Source organism: Podarcis erhardii (assembly GCF_964252035.2).
Source record: "Podarcis erhardii genome assembly, chromosome: 15".
Classification (NCBI taxonomy): domain Eukaryota; kingdom Metazoa; phylum Chordata; class Lepidosauria; order Squamata; family Lacertidae; genus Podarcis; species Podarcis erhardii.
Window position 1 is genome coordinate 20,286,626 of NC_138505.1, and position 21,046 is coordinate 20,307,671.

General features: G+C 46.2%; 1 protein-coding gene across 1 annotated transcript; it reads left to right on the plus strand.

The window, feature by feature from the left end:
* The first annotated feature begins 40 nt into the window (after window positions 1–40).
* SPRING1 (SREBF pathway regulator in golgi 1) lies at window positions 41–11,119 on the plus strand. Its single transcript, XM_081842141.1, has 5 exons — window positions 41–643; window positions 4,076–4,232; window positions 5,856–6,007; window positions 7,472–7,585; window positions 8,661–11,119. The coding sequence occupies exons 1-5, from the start codon at window positions 533–535 to the stop codon at window positions 8,742–8,744; spliced, it is 618 nt and encodes a 205-aa protein (XP_081698267.1). The 5' UTR covers window positions 41–532; the 3' UTR covers window positions 8,745–11,119.
* The last annotated feature ends 9,927 nt before the right edge of the window (window positions 11,120–21,046 follow it).

A 21,046-nucleotide genomic window follows, 5' to 3' on the forward strand; every position in this document is an offset into this window, starting at 1 on the left:
CACGTGACTTCCGTCTCCACCCCCCTCCCTCCGGAGCGTTCTCAGTTGGACACAAAGTAACCCCCTCGCTTCCGGGGGGAAGGAGGAGAGAGACGGAGGAAGGCAGCCGGGCGTTCCTGCGATCGCTGCACAAAGGCAGGCGAAGACCCCCCCCCCCCAACTCCCCGGGCTTGCTTTCCGTGCCATCTCCTTAATTCGGATCGCCGCTCCCTTAATTCGGATCCTCGATTCGGATCAACTTGGAAGCGGGTTTTGTTTTGTTTTGTTGGTGGGAGAGCAAGGAAAGGGGCGCCTTGGCTGCTCAGAAAGTTCACCCTCTCTGAAGCGGCTCCCGGTCACCCCGTGTCTCCCTCCCCTTCACATGCCCCCCACGATCGCCCCCGGAGGCCTGCCCGGGGATGAGGCGGGGGTCTCCCGGGCTCCCCCTCGCGCCCCAGACCCCCGGGTGGGCTAGCCAAGCCAAGGAAGAGCCCGATCCGCCGCCCCCCGGTCTCTTTCCGGGTCGCCCTTGACCCCCGCTTAGTCCTTCTCCATGGTGCAGATTCTGGCCCTGGTGTGGCGGAGGCTGCTTCGGAAGCGCTGGGTCCTGGGGGTCGTCTTCGGGCTGTCCCTCATCTATTTCCTCAGCAGCACCTTCAAGCAGGTTAGTCGAGACCCCCCGCCCGCCCCAACACCCCTCTCTCTCTCTCTCTCTCTCTCTCTCTCTCTCTCTGGTTTCGTTTTCCGGCGTCTCTGTTATTTGTATCGATCGCGTTTACGGTATATATCAAAGTGGCCGACGGGGTTCTCCCCTGCCCCCCAAATTATCCTTCACACAACAACCCTGTGAAGTAGGTTAGGCTGAGAGGCAGCAGTCCGCCCAAGTTGGTCCACATGTGAGTGCCATGGAGATTTGAACCCTGGTCTCCCAGGTCCTAGTCTAAAACTCTAACCACTGTGCCATCGCTGCCTCTCACCGTTGGAGGCAGAAGTGCTTCTGAATCCCAGTTGCTAGAAACCTTGTGTTTGTGTCCCGCTTGCTGGTTGTGTGGCCGCTGTGAGAACAGGATGAGGGACTTGGAAGGCCCCTGGATCTAATACTATAAACATTGTTGTTGTTGTTGAGTCGTGTCCGACTCTTCGTGACCCCATGGACCAGAGCATGCCAGGCACTCCTGTCTTCCACTGCCTCCCGCAGTTTGGTCAGACTCATATTAGTAGCTTCAAGAACACTGTCCCACCCATCTCGTCCTCTGTCATCCCCTTCTCCTTGTGCCCTCCATCTTTCCCAACATCAGGGTCTTTTCCAGGGAGTCTTCTCTTCTCATGAGGTGGCCAAAGTATTGGAGCCTCAGCTTCACGATCTGTCCTTCCTGTGAGCACTCAGGGCTGATTTCCTTCAGAATGAAATACAGTGGTGCCTCGCAAGACGAAATTAATCCGTTCCGCGAGTCTCTTCGTCTAGCGGTTTTTTCGTCTTGCGAAGCAAGCCCATTGATGGCTTAGCGGATTAGCGCTTTTAGCGGCTTAGCAGATCAGCTGATAAGCGGCTTAGTGGCTTAGAAAAAGGGGGGGAGGGAAAAAACCGCAGGAACTCGCAAGACATTTTCGTCTTGCGAAGCAAACCCATAGGGAAATTTGTTTTGCGAAGCGCCTCCAAAACGGAAAACCCTTTCGTCTAGCGGGTTTTACGTCTTGCGAGGCATTCGTCTTGCGGGGCACCACTGTAAAAAAAAATTCCTTCCAGTAGCACCTTAGAGACCAACTAAGTTTGTTATTGGTATGAGCTTTTGTGTGCATGCATACTTCTTCAGATACGTGTGTATGCACACAAAAGCTCATACCAATGCCGTAGTCGAAACAAAATAAAAATAATCATTCCAGTAGCACCAACTTAGTTGATCTCTAAGGTGCTACTGGAAGGATTTTTTTTATTTTGTTTCGACTACGGCAGACTAACATGGCTACCTACCTTTCCTTCAGAATGGAGAGGTTTGATCTTCTTGCAGTCCATGGGACTCCCAAGAGTCTCCTCCAGCACCATAATTCCAAAGCATCAATTCTTCGGCGATCAGCCTTCTTTATGGTCCAGCTCTCTTTTTTGTGTGTGTGTGTATGTATATATATGTGTGTGTGTGTGTGTGTGTGTGTGTATATATATATATATATATATATATATATATATAAAAAATTAGTTTTTTTAACATATCATTTTCAACAGTAATTAAACATAGTTTTACATCTTATTCAAATTTTTGACTTCCATCAATCCTGTCTGAAAATTTTCCAATCTAATCTTTCAGTATGCATTTCTTATCCTCCCTATTACTTTTGAAACTCATAACCAATATCTCTATCTTTTTCTACTTTGTAACACTTAATATATTTCTCCTTACAAAACTTCTTGTAGTCCTACTAGCGTAATTTGTTGAATTCAGTTGCTCTTCAAATAATTCATATACTACTTCCAATCTTCTGTAAATCTCTGGCCCCGCAGGTTTCGAATCCTTCCTGTCATTTTGTCCAATTCTGCATAGTCCATTAATTTCGTCTGCCATTCTTCTTTCCTTGGAATTTCTTCTTGTTTCCATTTCTCGGCTAACAATACTCTTGCCGCACTTTATGGTCCAGCTCTCACTTCCATGCATCACTATTGGGGAAACCATAGCTTTAAACATTATGTTTAAACTATAAACATTAGCATTTGTATAAAGCACAGCACAGCCAATGGTCCGGGAAGGTGAGAGCCGCAGTCCGTCACATATAGAGGGCACCCCCTTGGCTATCCCTGCAATAGAGCTCTCAGGGGTTCAGTGTGCTTTTCACGTTCCACCTTTGTTGAACTCTTTACACAATCACCCTGAAAGGTCGGTCAACGTGGTCACCATCTTGCGGATGTGAGTGGAAGGGCCTGAGGGCCTTGCTTAAGGCAATAGAGTGAACCCATAGCAGGGGTGAGATTCAAAGGGAAATTTGGCATTACGGATGACCAGCCTCTTGGGTGCTGGGCTGCCTCAGTTCCATACTTCAAGCCCATTGTTTAGCTCAGTAATATAGTTTGAAACTAAGGAGCTACAAAGTCAATCGTCCCAACTTTTTGCAGGGGCTGCTTCATGATACATTTCGCAGAGTGGTTTAACCATCACTCCCTCTTCATAGGAAACTGCGAATTGTAGGTCTTTGAGGGGAACATGGAGGATATCTCCTAATAACTCTCAGCACCTTTAACAAGCTGCAGCTCCCAGGGTTCTTTCGGGGAAGCCATGACCGGTTGCTTTAAATTTATGGTTGTGGTGTAAATTTGTTTACGTATGCCACAACGGCAGGAAGGATACTTTTGTCCCAGAAATGGAAACAGCAGGAACTTCCAACATTGGAAGAATGGCGGACCAAAATGATAGAATACGTAGAATTGGCAAAGTTGATGGGGAAGATCCGATATCAATGCTACGATCTGTTTCAAAAGGACTGGAGCAAATTTATATTATATATGAAAGAACATTGTAAACATTTGAAAACGTTTGTAGGTTTGAGTTGAAATATTTTGCAATGTGAACACAGGGAACTGATATATATTTAATGAGGTGAAGTTTATCAAGAAGAAAAGAAGGTAAATAAGGGGATATAGAAATGCTAAGATGTAAGTGATTATTTATGAAAGCCAGAATGCGGGACGGGGGGAGGTCAGTGCTCAGTGTGAGCAATGCTTTTGGTTATGGAAATGTGAATTTGGTAAAATGTAAATTCAATAAAAATAAATAAATTTATGTTGTGATGGTGGCCATAGTTCAGGCGGGTTGTGTGTTTTTTTTAAGCGGCTGGATTCAAATAAAAACATAGGAGCAGTCTGGCTGAAAGGGCAACTTGCACAACCATTTCTATGTGCTCTTTAAATTGACAGATGTAGCAGCTTGTGAGACCCATGCGTCTTGGGTTTTTTTGAAATGAGGCACGGGCAACCCACCCACCCACCCCAACGGAAAAATACAATGCACAAAATGACCTTTTGAAATCTTCTCCCCTGCTGCAGGTTAAGGCAGCATCGGGAGGACAGGGCTGTAGCTTGCTTCCCATGCTCCTCTGTTTTCCGTTTCAGGAAGAGCGAGCCGTACGAGATCGGAATCTCCTCCAGGTGCAGGACGAGGATCACCCGATCGCGTGGAAAGTGCAGTTCAACTCCGGGAATGGCAGCCAGCCCGGTAACCAGTGCCGGAACTCTGTCCAGGGGAAGTTGCTGATAACAGATGAGCTGGGTGAGGCTCCCTCTTCCAAGGGTGGTGTGGTGTAGTGGTTAGTGTTGGCGTAGAACTGGTGAAACATGAGGGCTGTGTTCCATCTCGCCTGATGGAGGCTGCATGCCTCTGGGTACCAGTTCCTGGGAGTTGGGAGTCGCAAGTGGAGAGAGATTCTCATTCCATTTGGTTGGCCACTGTGCGAAAAGAATGCTGTCACTTCCTCATTGTGCCTGAGCTTTTACATAACATAATAAACCACTTCCAGTAATACAGGGGATAGGGCTGGGTAAGATATCAATAAACCAGTTTTAAATCCATATATGATACTGGATTCATAATTTTTGACAAGGTAAAGGGACCCCTGACCATTAGGTCCAGTTGTGACCGACTCTGGGGTTGCGGCGCTCATCTCACTTTATTGGCCAAGGGAGCCAGTGTACAGCTTCCGGGTCATGTAGCCAGCATGACTAAGCCGCTTCTGGTGAATCAGAGCAGCGCACGGAAATGCAGTTATGTGAGTGTGCACGATATGTGAGTGTGCTGTGCAAAATATCACCTTGTGGGGAAAACCATGAAGCCAGCCAATTGCTTCTCCCTAGCTCCATCCTTCTTTCAAACATTGTGATATATCAGTATGTAACGATGTTTAGCTTTAACAAAGTTGAAAACCAGATGTCTCCTGGCCCTAATAGTGGAATGTAGCACAACTTTAGCTCTTCATTTCCATGTTATTTGCAATCAGCCTTTTCCTGGAAGCAGATTTCAAGGAAACGAGTGCTAAACTTGCACGGAATTTCCCTGGAAGTGGCATTTACGTCGTGCAGAAGCTCAAGTGCTCAGTAGGAATTGGCAGGGGAAAGCGCAATATACTGCTGTGTAAATGCAGCCATAAGCACCACGCCACTGTAGCACAGTGGAAGAACATTGGATTTGCATGCAAAAGGTTCCTGGTTCAATCCCTGGTAGGGCATGGGGAAGCTCCCTGCTGAATCCCTGGGGAGTTGCTGCCAGTCAGTGTAGACAGTTCTGAGCTAGATGGGCCAATGACAGCACTCTATGCCCAAGGCAGCACTCTATGTTCTATGGCTTTCCCTAATAAAGTACAGTGGTACCTTGGTTCTCAAATGCCTTGCTACTCAAATGCCTTGGTTCCCAAACACCAAAAACCCGGAAGTAAGTGTTCCGGTTTTTTAATGTTTTTCAGAAGCTTCTGGTATAAACACACACACACACACACACATCCAAGTAATAATACAGTGGTACCTTGGTTCTCAAATGCCTTGGTTCTCAAATGCCTTGGTTCTCAAATGCCTTGGTTCCCAAACACCGAAAACCTGGAAGTAAGTGTTCCGGTTTTCGAACGTTTTTCAGAAGCCAAACGTCTGATGCAGCTGTCAGCTATTATTATTTAAAAGTCTGGAATGGATTAATCCGTTTTGCATTACTTTCTTTGGGAAAGCGTGCCTTAGTTTTGGAGCACTTCAGTTTTGAACAGACTTGCGGAATGGATTAAGTTTGAGAACCAAGGTACCACTGTAGATAATTGTTGTCTCTTCACTCTGATTTCAAACAGTCTAGAATGTCAAGTGCTATCTCCGTTCTCAATATCTCTTCCGGTGTTTTTTTGCGGGGATGGGGTAGGTTACATCTGCGAAAGGAAGGACTTGCTGATGAACGGCTGCTGTGACGTCAAAGCCCCCAGTGCAAAGCTCTACAGCTGCGAGAGCTGCTTGCCCAATGGATGCTGCAGCATCTACGAAGCCTGCGTTTCCTGCTGTTTGCAGCCCAACAAGGTACGGGGCGTTTTGGTATGAACTCTGGGCACCTGTAGCAAAATGTTGCAGCGCAGCATTGCCGCCTCCTCCACCACAGGAGTGCTTCCCTTCAGGTTGCCAGCCAGCCATGCCCTCTGTTGGAATACACTTAGAGGGCTCAAGCAGACCATTCGATTTCTTTTGCTGTTTGCTGTTTTTTCAACACACACACACCTCTATGTACATACCGTATTTTTTGCTACATAAGACACACTTTTTTCCTCCTAAAAAGTAAGGGGAAGTGCCTGTGCGTCTGATGGAGCGAATGTGTGGTCGATCGCTGGCTCCCTTTCCGGCCCCACCCCCTTGCCCAGGCCTCCATTGTTGAATGTTCTGCAGAAGGAGGCTGTTTGTTTCCCCAGCGACGTGTGACTGGCTCATTAGATTATCTGTTTGGAAACTGTATCTGTAGAAATGGCTCCCTTTCCTTTCCTAAAGAAGCTGCAGAACCGTGAGTTGAACCCCATAAAAAAGGGATTTTTTTCCCTTTGCAAAGTAAGCGCAACAATTTTGAGCTGATCCTCAAAAAAAAACCACATGGGGCTTTTCCCCTTTGCAAAAGAAGCTGCACAACTGTGAGCTGATCCCCCAAAAAACAGGGCTCTCCCCCTTTCCTCCTCTAAAAACTAGGTGCATCTTATGGTCAGGTGTGTCTTATGGAGTGAAGACTGCATTATATAATAGATTCTCTAGCACCTGCCTGATTGCATTTCACCCATTTGCAGCCCAGTTCTCCACTTTTAAAAACATTTTTTATTAACCAAAAACAACAACAAAAAGTTCATCCTCCAAAAAGTATGCCGCTCTTCCCAGTTTGTGTCATCAGCGTCGTTCTGTTTGCTCGTGTTTTAATGGGGACTTCAGCGACTCAAAAATGCTTGCCTGTTAGAGATCTCTCAGGGTGAGAGGCTGGGAATAGACTCCCTTCTCTGTATGGGACAAAAGTTAAGATTTACAGTCCTACCTTGGTTGTCAAACAGAATCCGTTCCGGAAGTCCATTCGACTTCTGAAAACGTTTGACAACCAAGGCGCAGCTTCCAATTGGCTGCAGGCGCTTCCTGCAACCAATCGGAAACTGCATCAGATGTTTGGGTTCCAAAGAATGTTTGCAAACCAGAACACTCCCAGATTTGTGGCGTTCGGGAGCCAAAACATTCGACTCGCAAGGCGTTCAGGATCCAAGGTACGACTGTGAGAGAGGATTCTGAATTCTTCCATCTCTTCTATCTTTTTCCCCCTTTCTTTTTATTATTATTCGTGTAGATTAGCTTGTCTTTTATAATATTGTGAAAACTGTTAATAAAACTTTATCCAGAAATAAAAATAGAAAATGCTTGCCCGTTGTCTGCCGCTGCTCCTTCTCCTCCACTGTGCCATTCCTGCCTTCATAACTCTTCTGTTGTCACCTAACTTCCATCTTTCTTTCTTTTTTTAACCCCCAGCAACGGCTCCTGGAGCACTTTCTAAACCGAGCTGCGGTCGCCTTCCGGAACCTCTTCATGGCTGTGGAAGATCACTTTGAGTTGTGCTTGGCCAAGTGCAGGACCTCCTCGCAGGTACGGGGAGAGGTCTGTGGGACATACTGAGCAGCAGGTCATGATTTCCTCTGCTCCCATCCTGCTCCTGGTGGGTTAAGTTCAACAGATGAGCAAGACAACCCACCTGTCGGTCGGGCAGAGGAGATCAATAGCAACCATTCTGGGAAACCCTGTTCTAACCTGGGGTGCCGGGGATTGAGCCTGGGATTTTAATAGTAATAATGATAATAATAATAATAATAATAATTTTATTTATTTATTTATCCCACCCATCTGACTGGGTTTCCCCAGCCACTCTGGGTGCTTTACAGCATATATGAAAACATAATCAAACATCAATCATTAAAAAGCAGAATATCTTATACAGACTATATATAAACCAATAAATCAATAGAAATAATAATAAAATAAATATTATTTTATTATTTATATCCCGCCCATCTGGCTAGGTTTTCCCAGCCACTCTGGGTGGTTTACAGCATATATGAAAACATAATAAAACATCAAACATTAAAAAGCAGAATATCTTATACAGACTATAAATAAACCAATAAATCAATGGTAATAATAATAGCCATAACAATCCATTTACAGTTATACCTAAATTAAAACAACTGCCAACCCCAGCTAAACATTTAACCAACCCCAACCCGACAAAAACAAAAAAGAGAAACCAAAATTAAAACCTTTAAAAACCTTTTAGCCACTTGCCCCAACCCAAGAGTTGTTCTAGCAATGTCCCTCCGGTCTCCCAGGAGTCTCTTTTAGCTGTTCCAGGTGAGTCTGGGCCCCGCCCCCAGGCCAGGTGGAAATGGGCCTTGCGGCAGGGAGCAGGTCTTCCTTCCAGCACTGATGGCAGCAGCAGTTTCATGCATGAAAAGCATACAATCATAGAATTGGAAGGGACCCCAGCGGTCATCTAGTCCAACCCCCTGCAATGCAGGAATCTCGGCTACAGATGTGTACTCCATCATTCAGCTGGTGGCTGCACTCTGTAGCTGCCTGGTAAATCTGCGTCCCTGCATGTGCTCTGTCTTCTTTCCCCACCCTAACAAATATATCTCCCCCATCCTCTCTTTCTCCCCTTGCCCAGAGCGTGCAGCATGAGAACACCTACCGCAACCCCATTGCAAAATACTGCTACGGGGAGTACCCTCCGGACCTCCTACCAGTGTGATAGCAGCAAGGGGACTGTGGCAGCAAGGGGAGAGAGACTAGAGGCGTTAGCAATTGTGGAACGGTGACATTGTGAAGACACTCGGACACCTGCCTTTGTGCGTTGGCACCCGACTTTGCCTTTCAGAAAAGAGCCTCTTTCATCTGCCTGTCACCGCCTCCCCGCAGTTCGAAAACGGGATGAGGGCAGTGAGAAACCCTCCGTCGGCTGTCGCCAAAGGACTATGTTCAGACGTGGCATCGTGGCTACAGTCAGTCCTCCCCCCATTTTGAGATATGAACATAATAGAAGTTGTGTCTCTCTCCCCGTAGCCTGTGGGCCTTCTCTCTCTCTCTCTCTCTCTCTCTCTCTCTCTCTCTCTCTCTGGCCTGGCCAACAAACACAGTGAATGACGAAAGGTCCCTTTAGATGAAAGAGCAATGCTTGGTTCCTTGCAGGCGAGAAACGTCCTTTATCCTCAAACCATGCTATGTAAATACAAATTATTTATTGGGGTGACACTACAGCTCAAAACATATTGCAGGGTGTTCTAGAAGCCGGTTACAGGATTGTGTTGGTCCAAGATGGGACAGAGAAAGCACTTCGCTTTAGATTTTTCTCCAGGCTTTGTCATTAATCTTGTTCCTCATGGTCTGATCTTTGAATTGATTCAGCTTTTGCTTGCCATCAGGGGGCGGTAGCAAATAGCACTGTTTCCTGGCTTTGGAGCTAAATAGAGCTGAGGTTTCTCTGCGTATCCGGGGTGGAAATCCCTGGCCTGTGGGCCTATCTGGACCTACCAGGCTTCCCCATTGGGACCAGGGAGCTGTTTTACCCTAGCACCACCCACCTGGTGTCGCCTAAAGAGGCGGCTGTCGCAAGAAAATGGGATTTACAGGCATCGCTGGTCAGCTGATCAGAGCTGTTCCCACAGGGCTTCACAAGCACCGATGATCAGCCTCTCTCCCCACATCGCCGTGATGTTTGGTGATCATCATGTGGGCAGCCCCCACCCACCTGTCAAAATTCAGCCAGCAGGGATTAGTGGTACTGTGATTAGATGACTGTTGGTTGCGGGAAAGTAAACCACAAAAAAACCCTATAAATGTAGTACATAGGGCACAGATGTTCTGAATCTCTGATACTGCTGTGCTAACCCAATGAGTGAAGCAGTGAATGCCCCAAGTAGTGGGATAGGAGAGGTGAAAATAATGCCAATGTATTTGACATCTGGCAACCAATGCGCCCTTTTGGTTTCAAGTAGTACATGGGTAGATGAGTCTTTAAAAGCCCGGGACACAAATTCTCACAGCCTTCTAGCAGCTATGGGGACTCATTTACCAGAAGTCATGTATTTAACACAGGCCTAGGCAAACTCGGGCCTCCAGATATTTTGAGACTACAGCCCCCATCATCCCTGACCACTGGTCCTGTTAGCTAGGGATGATGGGATTTGTAGTCCCCAAACATCTGGAGGGCCGAATTTGCCTGTGCCTGATTTAGCGTGAACTCTGGAAGTGTCCACTCAATTCTGACCAGGTCAGTCTCCTGATATGTGTTGTGCTCTAGGAATCTTAGTTTGGTCAGAATCGAGAAAACACTTAAATACATTACTTCTGGTAAATGAGTCACCATATCTAGGCTTTTAAGATGTGTACTACCCATGTACCTCTGGTTGCGAACAGGATCCGTTCTGGAGCCTCATTCGCAGCATGAGCAGAACGCAACCTGCGTGTGCGCGGGTCGCGATGTGCCACTTCTGCGCATGCGTGTGACGTCATTTTGAACATCTGTGCATGCGTGAGCGGCGAAACCCGGAAGTAACCCTTTCTTGTATTTTCGGGTTGCCGCGGGACGCAACCTGAAAAGATTTAACCTGAAGCAAACTTAACGAGGTATGACTGTACTATCTGAAACCAAAGGGGTGCAGTGGTTGCCAGATGTGGTTTTTTTCCTGCTCTCCTACCCCACTAAAGATGCTTTTCTGCTCCATGAGTCATCTGGAGATTGGGAGGCAATCCATGTTTTGTGATGCAGCTGTTTTCCTCTCCTGTGACGTCATCAGGTAGCCTTGGAATGAGCCACCTGGGTGTAGAGCAAGCGTGGGGAACCTCTGACCCTCCAGATGTTACTGAACTACAACTCCCACCATCCCTGAACGTGGACCATGCTTGCTGGGGCTGATGGGAACTGTGATTCAGCGGCATCTCAGGGCCCAGAGGGTTCCCCACACGTGGTGTAGCATTCTACCCAAGGGTCCTAAACTCAGCTGATGAGTTCTCTCTGACCACAGAAAGCTTTAATGTTCTACTGATTATGGAATACTCTTTGTCACCTCTGATTTTCCCACTTCCAGTGTGAAACAAATGTCTAAATACACTCCATCACAAACTAAACTTGTTCTCCTCCTGTTTATTGAATGGTGAAATATTCCTCACAGACATGGTTGCTGGCGGGAGACCCCAGCAGTGGCCTTTCTGAATAAGGAGTCATTCCTTGTTTGCCCTAGGAAGGCAGCAGTAGCCAACGTTGTGCCCCCCAGATATTCTGGATGCTAGATACCATCAGCACAAGCCAGTAAGTCTGGGATCTTAAACCTGGAGCCTTCCCAATGTTGTTGGGACTACAGCTCCCATCATCCTTGCCACTGATAGTGATGGTTGGGGCTGATGGCAGCATGAGTCCAGTAAATGGTTAGAGCAGTGTGTTCTTCAACCTTAGGTCCCCAGATGTAGGTGGACTACAATACCCATCATCCACAGCCAGCTTAGCCTAACAATCAAGGATGCTGTGCGTTGTAGTCCCCACACATTTGGGGACCTAAGGTTAAAAGAACAGCATTCTTGAGCAGGGTTTCCCAAACTTGGGTCTCCAGCTGTTTTTGGACTACAATTCTCATCATCCCTGACACTTGGTCCTGCTAGCTAGGGATGATGGGAGTTGTAGTCCGACAACAGTTGGAGACCCAAGTTTGGGGAATGCTGTTCCAGAGGGTCACAGATTTCCAGGCATGCAAAATGTTTCAATTGCAAGGGCTACACAAGTGAGAGAGTGCTGCTTCAGTGCTAAGCATTTAGGAACCCTGAAAAGATATTGGGCTTCGGTTTCAAGAGAATGATGAGCGAGTTCTGTTAACGTACAATGGAATGTCAAACCACTCCAAAAGAAGTTGCTGGATTGCTCCATTGGTCCAGGTCCGTGCGCAGAAAATAGATCTAGCTGAAATGCAACACAGGACAATCTGCCTTCATGGCAATGCATCCCTAACTATACAACCTTCTAACATTGCAGGATTATTGCAAAATTTTAGGAGGTTGTATAATCTTAGAACATTGTGTGGCTGTGGTCATCGCAAAGGGATCCTGCACTTCTGAAAATGCCACAACACTAAAGGTCAAGGACCCCTGGACGGTTAAGTCCTGTCAAAGGCGACTATGGGGTTGTGGCACTCATCTCACTTTCAGGCCAAGGGAGCCGGCATTTGTCCACAGACAGTTTTCCGGGTCATGTGGCCTGCATGACTAAACTGCTACTGGCACATGGAGGACCGTGACGAGTGCCAGAGCACACGAAAACACCGTTTATCTTCCTGCCACAGCTGTACCTATTTATCTACTTGCACATGGGTGCTAGGTTGGCAGGAGCTGGGACAGAGCAACGGGAGCTCACCTCATGATGGGGATTTGAACCACCAACCTTCCAATCAGCAAGCCCAAGAGGCTCAGTGGTTTAGACCACAGTGCCACCCATGTCCTTTGCCACAACACTACTGAGGGTGAGTCCCACCAGTGCAATTTACCCCAGCGTAAATTATTCCAGCTTTTTGTAGTTTGAATGGCTCTATTAGTTGCAGGGGGAAAAGCGAATAAAAAGTAAAAAGGTAAAGGACCCCGGACGGTTAAGTCCAGTCATAGGTTGGGGTTGCGGCACTCATTTCGCTTTCAGGCCGAGGGAGCCAGCGTTTGTACACAGATAGCTTTTTGGGTCATGTGGCTAGCATGACTAAACCACTTCTGGTGCAACGGAACACCATGACGGAAATCAGAGCGCACAGAAATGCCATTTCTTCCCGCCACAGTTGCACCTATTTATCTACTTGCACTGGTATGATTTCGAACTGCTAGGTTGGCAGAAGCTGGGACAGAGCAACAGGAGCTCACCCCATCGCGGGGATTCAAACCGCCGACCTTCTGATCAGCAAGCCCAAGAGGCTCAGTGGTTTAGACCACAGCACCACCGACTTTCCTTCAGTGAATAGCAATGATGTGGCAGAGGTGAGTGGCAGAGGTTATCTTAAAGCCTTCTCTCATAATACTAGAACTCTGGGCTGTCCCAGGAAGCTGAATTGCTGGAAGCTACTGCGAGGTGCTTCTATGACTGCAGAAGAAATGAAGATCTTTCGCTCTCAAAGAAAGGACGGGAAGATGCTCCGGGAAGTTGCTACGCTGCCCTGTTTTCTTGCCCTCTGACCCACCAAGGTGAGAGTCATCTGGCAGCCACTTAATCAAATGGAGATGTTGATTTTTCTGTTAACCCAGCTGGGACGACATCTTCTGCAGGCCGTCATCATGCCAGATAACAAATGGCTTTCCAGAATCCCATTATTCTCCCACTGGCAGGATCTGCTCCAGGAAAGGGAGATGGGAATGGATGTGTCATTTCGGGACAAAAGGGGACGTCAATCCCGGTTATCGCTGCTCTGGAGAACTGAGCAGCTGTGAGTTTATTATGCAAAAACTCCAAATGTGGTATCGGATGGATTTCTGGTCACACAGATTTCCCCACCTTTCTTTGTTTGTTTATAATATTTATATACTGCTCTTCAACAATAAAGGTTATGTCCAATATTAGACCTATTCAGAGTAGACTCATTGATTATATTTTATTTTATATTAGATGAGTCTCTCTCTCTCTCTCTCCTGGCACACCTTCCCTATTAAAGTGTAGTGCTACCCACTTTACACGATTTTAACGTATTTTTCTCTCTATAAGACGCACCAGATCACAAGTTTTTGGAGGAGGAAAACAAGAAAAAAATATATTCTGAATCCCAGAAGCCAGAACAGCAAGAGGGATCGCTGCGCAGTGAAAGCTGCAAACCCTCTTGCTGTTCTGGCTTCTGGGATAGCTGCGCAGCCTGCATTCGCTCCATAAGATGCACACACATTTCCCCTTACTTTTTAGGAGGGAAAAAGTGAGTCTTATAGAGCAAAAAATACGGTACTTTATACACACTGGGGCCTGGAACATAACCCCCACATAAGTGGCAGGACACCTATATCCCCAATTCTGCTTCCTTATGCTCTGCTTCCACAGATGGGAGCAGTAGTGCTTCTGAACACTGGAGGAGAGAGTCACTCTTGTACTCCAGTCCTGCTGGCAGGCTTTCTGTTGGGGCTTCTGGTTGGCTACTGTGAGCGCAGGACTGGCCCAGCAGTTTCTCCTTATGTTCTTATGCAACCTTTCCTCATAGGGGAGTCGCAACTTGGATCTCAGCTGAGACATCGGGGACTATCCCATTACCGGCTCTGGCAGTTAACAATGAAAACGATGATTGTGCATCCTTTTCTTGTGTGCGCAATTTATGCCAGGGATTTGAAATGAGAAGGTAAGCCACGAGAGCTACCAGGCAGACTGTAAAACATTTATAGGGAAGCCTCTGCGGTGCCCTGTTTTACCAAGTGAAAACGCAATGGAAATTAAATGTGAGTTGGGGATGTTATGAGGATGAATGTCTCCATTGATTAAATGAGCCGCTGATAGACAGGGAGCAGCAGCTTGGCTGCCGAGTTTTCCGTCGCACATTATTCATGCGGTATTTAAGTAGCAAGTGATGGACGTGCCAGAATTTCCCCCTAATTGTTGGCATGAAGAATGGGATTCTGTCTGATTGGTCTGCTCACAAACTGCTCTGGTGGGAAAATGGCTTTATCCAAGGATATATTCCAAAGGTTGGGGTTTATAGCATGTTGCTAAGTGTAGGGGTGGGGGGTGGGGGAAGGAAAGTGCAACTCACAGTATATCTGCCAAATACATAAAAGTGTAAGGCTGTCGTCATGCTGCAGTTTGCATGGCCACCAGTAGGCGGACACTCCAACTCCAGCATAACAACAGAATGGGGGGCAGGCAGATGAGCAAGAGAGCAAGCAGTGTGGGCGGCAGTCGGCCCAAGCAAGCTGTTTAACAGAGAGGGGAGGCAAGCTTGCCAAACCACTCATAAAGCATGGGTAGGCAAACTTAAGTCCTGGGGGCCGGATCTGGCCCAATCGCCTTCTAAATCTGGCCTATGGACGGTCCAGGAATCAGTGTGTTTTTACATGAGTAGAACGTGTCCTTTTATTTAAAATGCATCTCTGGGTTATTTGTGGGGCATAGGAATTCATTCATTCTTTTTTTTCAAAATATAGTCTGGCCCCCCACATGGTCTGAGGGACAGTGAACCAGCCCCCTCCCTAGGCAATGGGTGTGTGAATGAGGCATAAAGGGAGGGGTGTTTGGTCAGGTGCAAAAAGAAGACTGGGTGTCCAGTTGTGGGGCAAGTGGGTCAGCAAAGGAGTTGGCAAGCGGATCATGGAGTAGCAGCAACCCCTATAGTATATTACAGGAGTGCTTTCCAATACAGTCATGTAGATCCAGAGGTCTCAGTGAATTTCAGCTCAGCAGAACCCAGAACATGTTTTAAATCTGTCATTCAGTTCTTTTCCCATTTCTGTTTATAGTTGATTAGATCTGAATCATTGACGTTTAGCTCCTGCATACTAAGTGGATGAGTCCGACAACAAGACGCTGGAGACATGCAGATGTGAAGCCACATAAGAGAAGGCATGAGATGTTTCCTGTGAACGTCTAATGCAGGCATAGGCAAACTCCGGCCCTCCAGATGTTTGGGACTACAATTCCCATCATCCATGATCACTGGTCCTGTTAGCTAGGGATGGTGGGAATTGTAGTCCCAAACATCTGGAGGGCTGGAGATTGCCTATTCCTGGTCTAATGCAGCTTTCTCCAGCCTGGTGGCCAGCAGATTTTATTTATATATATATATATATATATATATATATATATATATATATATATATAAGTTTTCAAGATTAATACATGATAACAGAAAAAAGAAGAAAAAACAGAAATACAAAAATACAGAAAATTAAAAACAATTTAAAAACAAGAAAAAAAACCAAAAAAAGAACATGTATAAATTCCATTTACATATTTTCTTTTACCTTACTTTCCAGACCTCCTCATACCACCCTTTCTTATATTCCAGTTCAAAATTGTTTGTTCAGCAAGTCCTCACCATTAGATCTTTTGCTTATTTCAAATCCTTATTTTCTATCTCTTAAGCATTACAGCTGAAAACCACTTAGTTACTATCCAACATCCCTCTAGCATTCCTTAATTTTACAGTGTTTCTGCAAATAGTCTTTAAACTTCTTCCAGTCTTCTTCCACCGACTCTTTTCCCTGGTCTCGGATTCTGCCGGTCATTTCTGCCAGTCCCATGTAATCGATCATCTTCATCTGCCATTCTTCCAGAGTGGGTAGATCTTGTGTCTTCCAATATTTTGCGATGAGTATTCTTGCTGCTGTTGTCGCATACAAAAAGAGAGTTCTATCCTTCTTTGGCACCAATTGGCCGACCATGCCCACGAGAAAGGCCTCTGGTTTCTTCAAGAAGGTATACTTAAATACCTTTTTCATTTCATTATAAATCATTTCCCAAAAAGCCTTAATCCTTGGGCACGTCCACCAAAGGTGAAAGAATGTACCTTCATTCTCTTTACATTTCCAACATTTATTGTCCAGCAAATGATAGATTTTTGCAAGCTTGACTAGGGTCATGTACCACCTGTAAATCATTTTCATAATATTCTCTCTTAAGGCATCACATGCCGTAAATTTCAAATCGGTGGTCCATAACTGTTCCCAGTCAGCCAGCATAATATTGTGTCCAACATCCTGTGCCCATTTAATCATTACAGATTTCACCGTTTCATCCTGAGTGTTCCATTTCAGCAGCAAGTTATACATCTTTGACAAAACCTTAGTTTTAGGTTCTAACAATTCTGTTTCTAATTTCGATTTTTCCACCTGGAATCCATTTTTTTTGTCCAATTTATAAGCCTCCATTATCTGACAATAATGAAGCCAGTCTCGCACTTTATTTTTTAATTTCTCAAAACTCTGCAGTGGTGGCCAGCAGATGTTTTGGCTGATAATCTCCATCATTCCTACTCACTGGCCATGCTAGCTGGGACTGGAAGACATTCAGTTTCGCCATGTTGTCATGACACACTAGCAAAATAGGATGGAGTTCAGGCACATTAAACTTGAAGTGCCGTTATAAAACTACCCAAGTTACGAATAAATTCCACATGTAATCCATCTGCAGCAGTGACAATAACTGTTAAGTTTCACACACCAACAATACAGGGTTGCCTGGCTCTGGTTTGCAAGGTACAACTTTTTGCAGCCATGGGTTCTAGTTGTTGCACATTCCCATTCTTTCCCCGAAAGAAGCAAGCTGCTGAATCACATTATTTAAGTGGTAAAGGACTTATTCTGGTTGCCAGAGAGAGGATCAACATAGCTGATAGCAAATAGGGTGTGGAACAAGATTCTACTTGTCTTGGTAAGCAGCACTGTCGATGTATGGGCATGTCAAAACATTAAAACACAATTTTTAAAATGGTTTAAAAAGACTTGCAATCACAAACATGAGGTGTCCTAAGTACATACAAGTTAAATGTCCAAAGCCAGAGCAAAGAGGTGAGTCTTCAGCATTTTCCAGAAACGGTACAATGAAGGTGCAGGGTGCACTTCTGTAGGGAGGGAGTTTCACAACTTAGGGGCCACCACAGAGAAGACCCTCTCCCAGACTGCCACCCCTTAAGCCAGGGGCAAGCAACCTTTTTCAGTAGGGGGTCAGTCCACTGTCCCTCAGACCTTGTGGGGGGCCGGACTATATTTTTTGAGGAGGGAATGAACGAATTCCTATGCCCCACAAATAATCCAGAGATGCATTTTAAATAAAAGGACACATTCTACTCATGTAAAAACACGCTGATTCCCAGACTGTCCGCAGGCCGGATTTAGAAGGCGATTGGGCCTTAGTTTGCCTACCATGCCTTAAGCCAAGAATTAACCAGATGGAATCCTTGGCCAATCTTAGTGCCTGAGAGGGTCTCTAGGGAAGGATGCAGTCTTTCATATACTTGGGGCCTGAGTTGTTTTGGGCTTTAAACACCACATGTCGAAATCCCTGGGAATCTGTGGCCAATACCCCAAAGGACTATTGCTTTCTCCACACAGGTACAGCTAGGAAAAGCAGATCTCTGGTTCTTGTATTTAAATGCAGAAGAATCCACACCTTTAAGACGGTTTGCACCCCTCTGCTGCAATCCCATCATGACATACCGCATTGGCCCGAATATAAGCCGCACTCGCAAATAAGCTGTACCTTTAAAATTCAAGGCTTATTTGTGGATGCGGCCCGCCTCCCGGCACTACCTCCCCAAGCCAGCGCCAAGGGAGGCATGGGAGTGGCAGGCGGGCTGCACGCCATAACCCCATGCTCCTGGGCTGCTTCCTGGGGGTGCGAGCTGCGCCGCTTTGCCAGAGGCCTCCCCCACTTCCCCCTTCCTTACAGTGGCTCAGGGGTGGCTTGAGAGACACGGTCAGGATGGGCGACATTGTCCCGCACCCCCGACAGCCTCGTGGGTAGCTGTTTCAGCAGCGATACCGTAAGGTTGCGAATATAAGCCACACTTAAACTTTTCACAATCTTAATTTGGAAAAAAGTGTGGCTTATATTCAGGCCAATACAGTACATTTCCCAGGACTTCAGACCAGGCTGGTGACTGGTCTGTTTCCCAGAACACTTAGAAAAAACATTTAGAAAACAGGAGCCTCAATATTTTACACTTTTTCCTGGGTCTATGTCCCGCTGAGCACAATTGTGTTTCCTATTAAACATGTGTAGGATTACATTGTGAGCCCGTCTGTCTGTCTCTCTAGATGTCTTTCTGCACCAGCCATTCAAATATAACGAATCAATACAGTATAAAATGATGAAAAAAGAAGTTTAAAAGGCTGTATCACCATAAACAAAATGAGGATAAAGGCAGGCATTGACAGAAGCCAGATATTTTATTAGCAGGGCTGCAAAGGGCAGGCCATTCTGCTGTTTCGGGAGGGCAGAAAACCTGAAACTTCTCCAAAGGGTAGAGAGGCCGCAGATAAAAATTGCACCTTTTAGTAGGTCATTTCAGTAGTCTCTGAAGGTGGCCTAATAAACACAGCAGGGGTGAATACGTCATCCTGGGGTGCTAAAAGCATGTCCTTATTTTCATCTGAGAAATATTCTGAGAGTGTGGCAGAATACGCTTTTGCAGAAGGAAATGAATACAGAGGACAGCAGGTGGAGAAAAAAACTTCTTGCAATGTGCAAGAATGGAGGGGCCTTAGGTTGTGATCCTTGGTGAGATTCGACAGGGGGTGTTATGAGGCTGCATGAGCTTTGCTATTTTCCTCTGTGAAACGGGCAGACTGGTGGTATGCTTACTATGGGTCAGTTGTTGTTTTTTTAGTCATTTGGTCATGTCCGACTCTTCGTGACCCCATGGACCAGAGCACGCCAGGCACTCCTATCTTCCCCTGCCTCCCGCAGTTTGGTCAGACTCATGTTAGTAGCTTCAAGAACACTGTCCAACCATCTTGTCCTCTGTTGTCCCCTTCTCCTTGTGCCCTCAATCTTTCCCAACATCAGGGTCTTTTCCAGGGAGTCTTCTCTTCTCATGAGGTGGCCAAAGTATTGGAGCCTCAGCTTCACAATCTGTCCTTCCATTGAGCACTCAGGGCTGATTTCCTTAAGAATGATCTTCTTGCAGTCCATTGGACTTTCAAGAGTTTCCTCCGGCACCATAACTCAAAAGCATCAATTCCGCCAACAAAGTTGTGTCATCTGCATATCTGAGGTTGTTGATATTTCTTCCGGCAATCTTAATTCCGGTTTGGGATTCATCCAGTCCAGCCTTTCGCTTGATCAGTTATTGGGGTGCAATTAAGCCTTACGGTCAGCAGGTGCCGCTATTGATGTGGCTTACAAACTGTTACTTGAGCCAGAAAGAGAAACTGCACAGTCCAATAGAGAGGGGTGGAAAACACACAAGGCAGAACAATTTGTTCCAAAACATTTCGCTCTGCAATGGGGTCATCTATAAATTCTGGGATTTCCTGTTTTCTGAACAGCCAGCCTCAGACAGCAACCAGGGTCTCTTTCTCTCTCTCTCGCTTGTCTCAGACACCCTCCTTTATCCAAGAGCTGCATTTTGCTCTCAGAAATCAAACAAACCACAAACTCCTGCCTCCTGCGGGCTTTTCAGGAGATCCTGTAACACAACACACTGCACTCCTGCTTGTCTCAGTGCCAGGCTTTCATTTCCTCTAGGTTGTGTCATGAAATAATGGGATTTCTGTGGCTTTCCACAACTGCTGTGTAGAATAAATGTGAAAAAGAAGCAAAAAGGCTTGAATGTACGTTTCTAGAGTCACTAGGACGTTCAGCGGGTCTAATGGGAGCTTGAAGTTGATTTGGGGCCAGTGTGCGAAAGGGCTAATCCCTTTTATATATTTTTATTTGTTTAAAGTATTTAAATTCTGTCTTCTCCCCAAACTGGGATTCAAGGCAGGTCCCAGCTTTTAAAATGCATCATTATGAAACACACTGTGGTAAAAACAAACTAGATTTAAAAAAAGTTAAAATGAATTAAAAACCAGCAGTTAAAATGCAGTTTGCCCTGACAGCAGCCCAGTGGTCAGTCCAAAGGCTTGTGTGAGCAGGAATGTCTTAGCCTTCTGCTGAAAGGATAGCAAAGGGGGAGCCAGTCTAGCCTCTCTCGGGAGGTAATCCAATAATGGGTGAGCAGCCACAGAGAAGTTTTACCACCAATTGTGCCTCTGATGTCGATGGGAAGGTGCTCACCTGAGTATTTCAGCACCCAGGCAGGGTCATGTAGGGAGATACAGTCTTGCAGGGAATCTGGACCACAGAGGGCTTTATCAATCATAACCAGCACTTTGAATTGAAACGGACCAGCAGCCAGTGAAGTAAAATGCTCCCTGTAACCAGCCACCATCAGCAATCTGGCTGCAGCATTCTGGACCAGCTGAAGCTTCTGAACACTTTTCAAGGCACACCTACCTCTACCTCAACTGCCACTGAAAGGGTTCCCAGAAGACAGGGTGGCTACTGTTCACGATTGCCTGCAGTCTATACTCTGGGATGATTGTACTAGTACTTTCAACTGTTCTTGGACTCAGTGC

Excerpts from the sequence above, each read along its gene's own strand:
- SPRING1 (XM_081842141.1), top strand. The coding sequence starts at position 533 with ATGGTGCAGATTCTGGCCCTGGTGTGGCGGAGGCTGCTTCGGAAGCGC. Across the intron at positions 644-4,075 it reads TCAGCAGCACCTTCAAGCAG|GAAGAGCGAGCCGTACGAGA; the intron begins GTTAGTCGAGAC and ends TTTCCGTTTCAG. Across the intron at positions 4,233-5,855 it reads GCTGATAACAGATGAGCTGG|GTTACATCTGCGAAAGGAAG; the intron begins GTGAGGCTCCCT and ends GGGATGGGGTAG.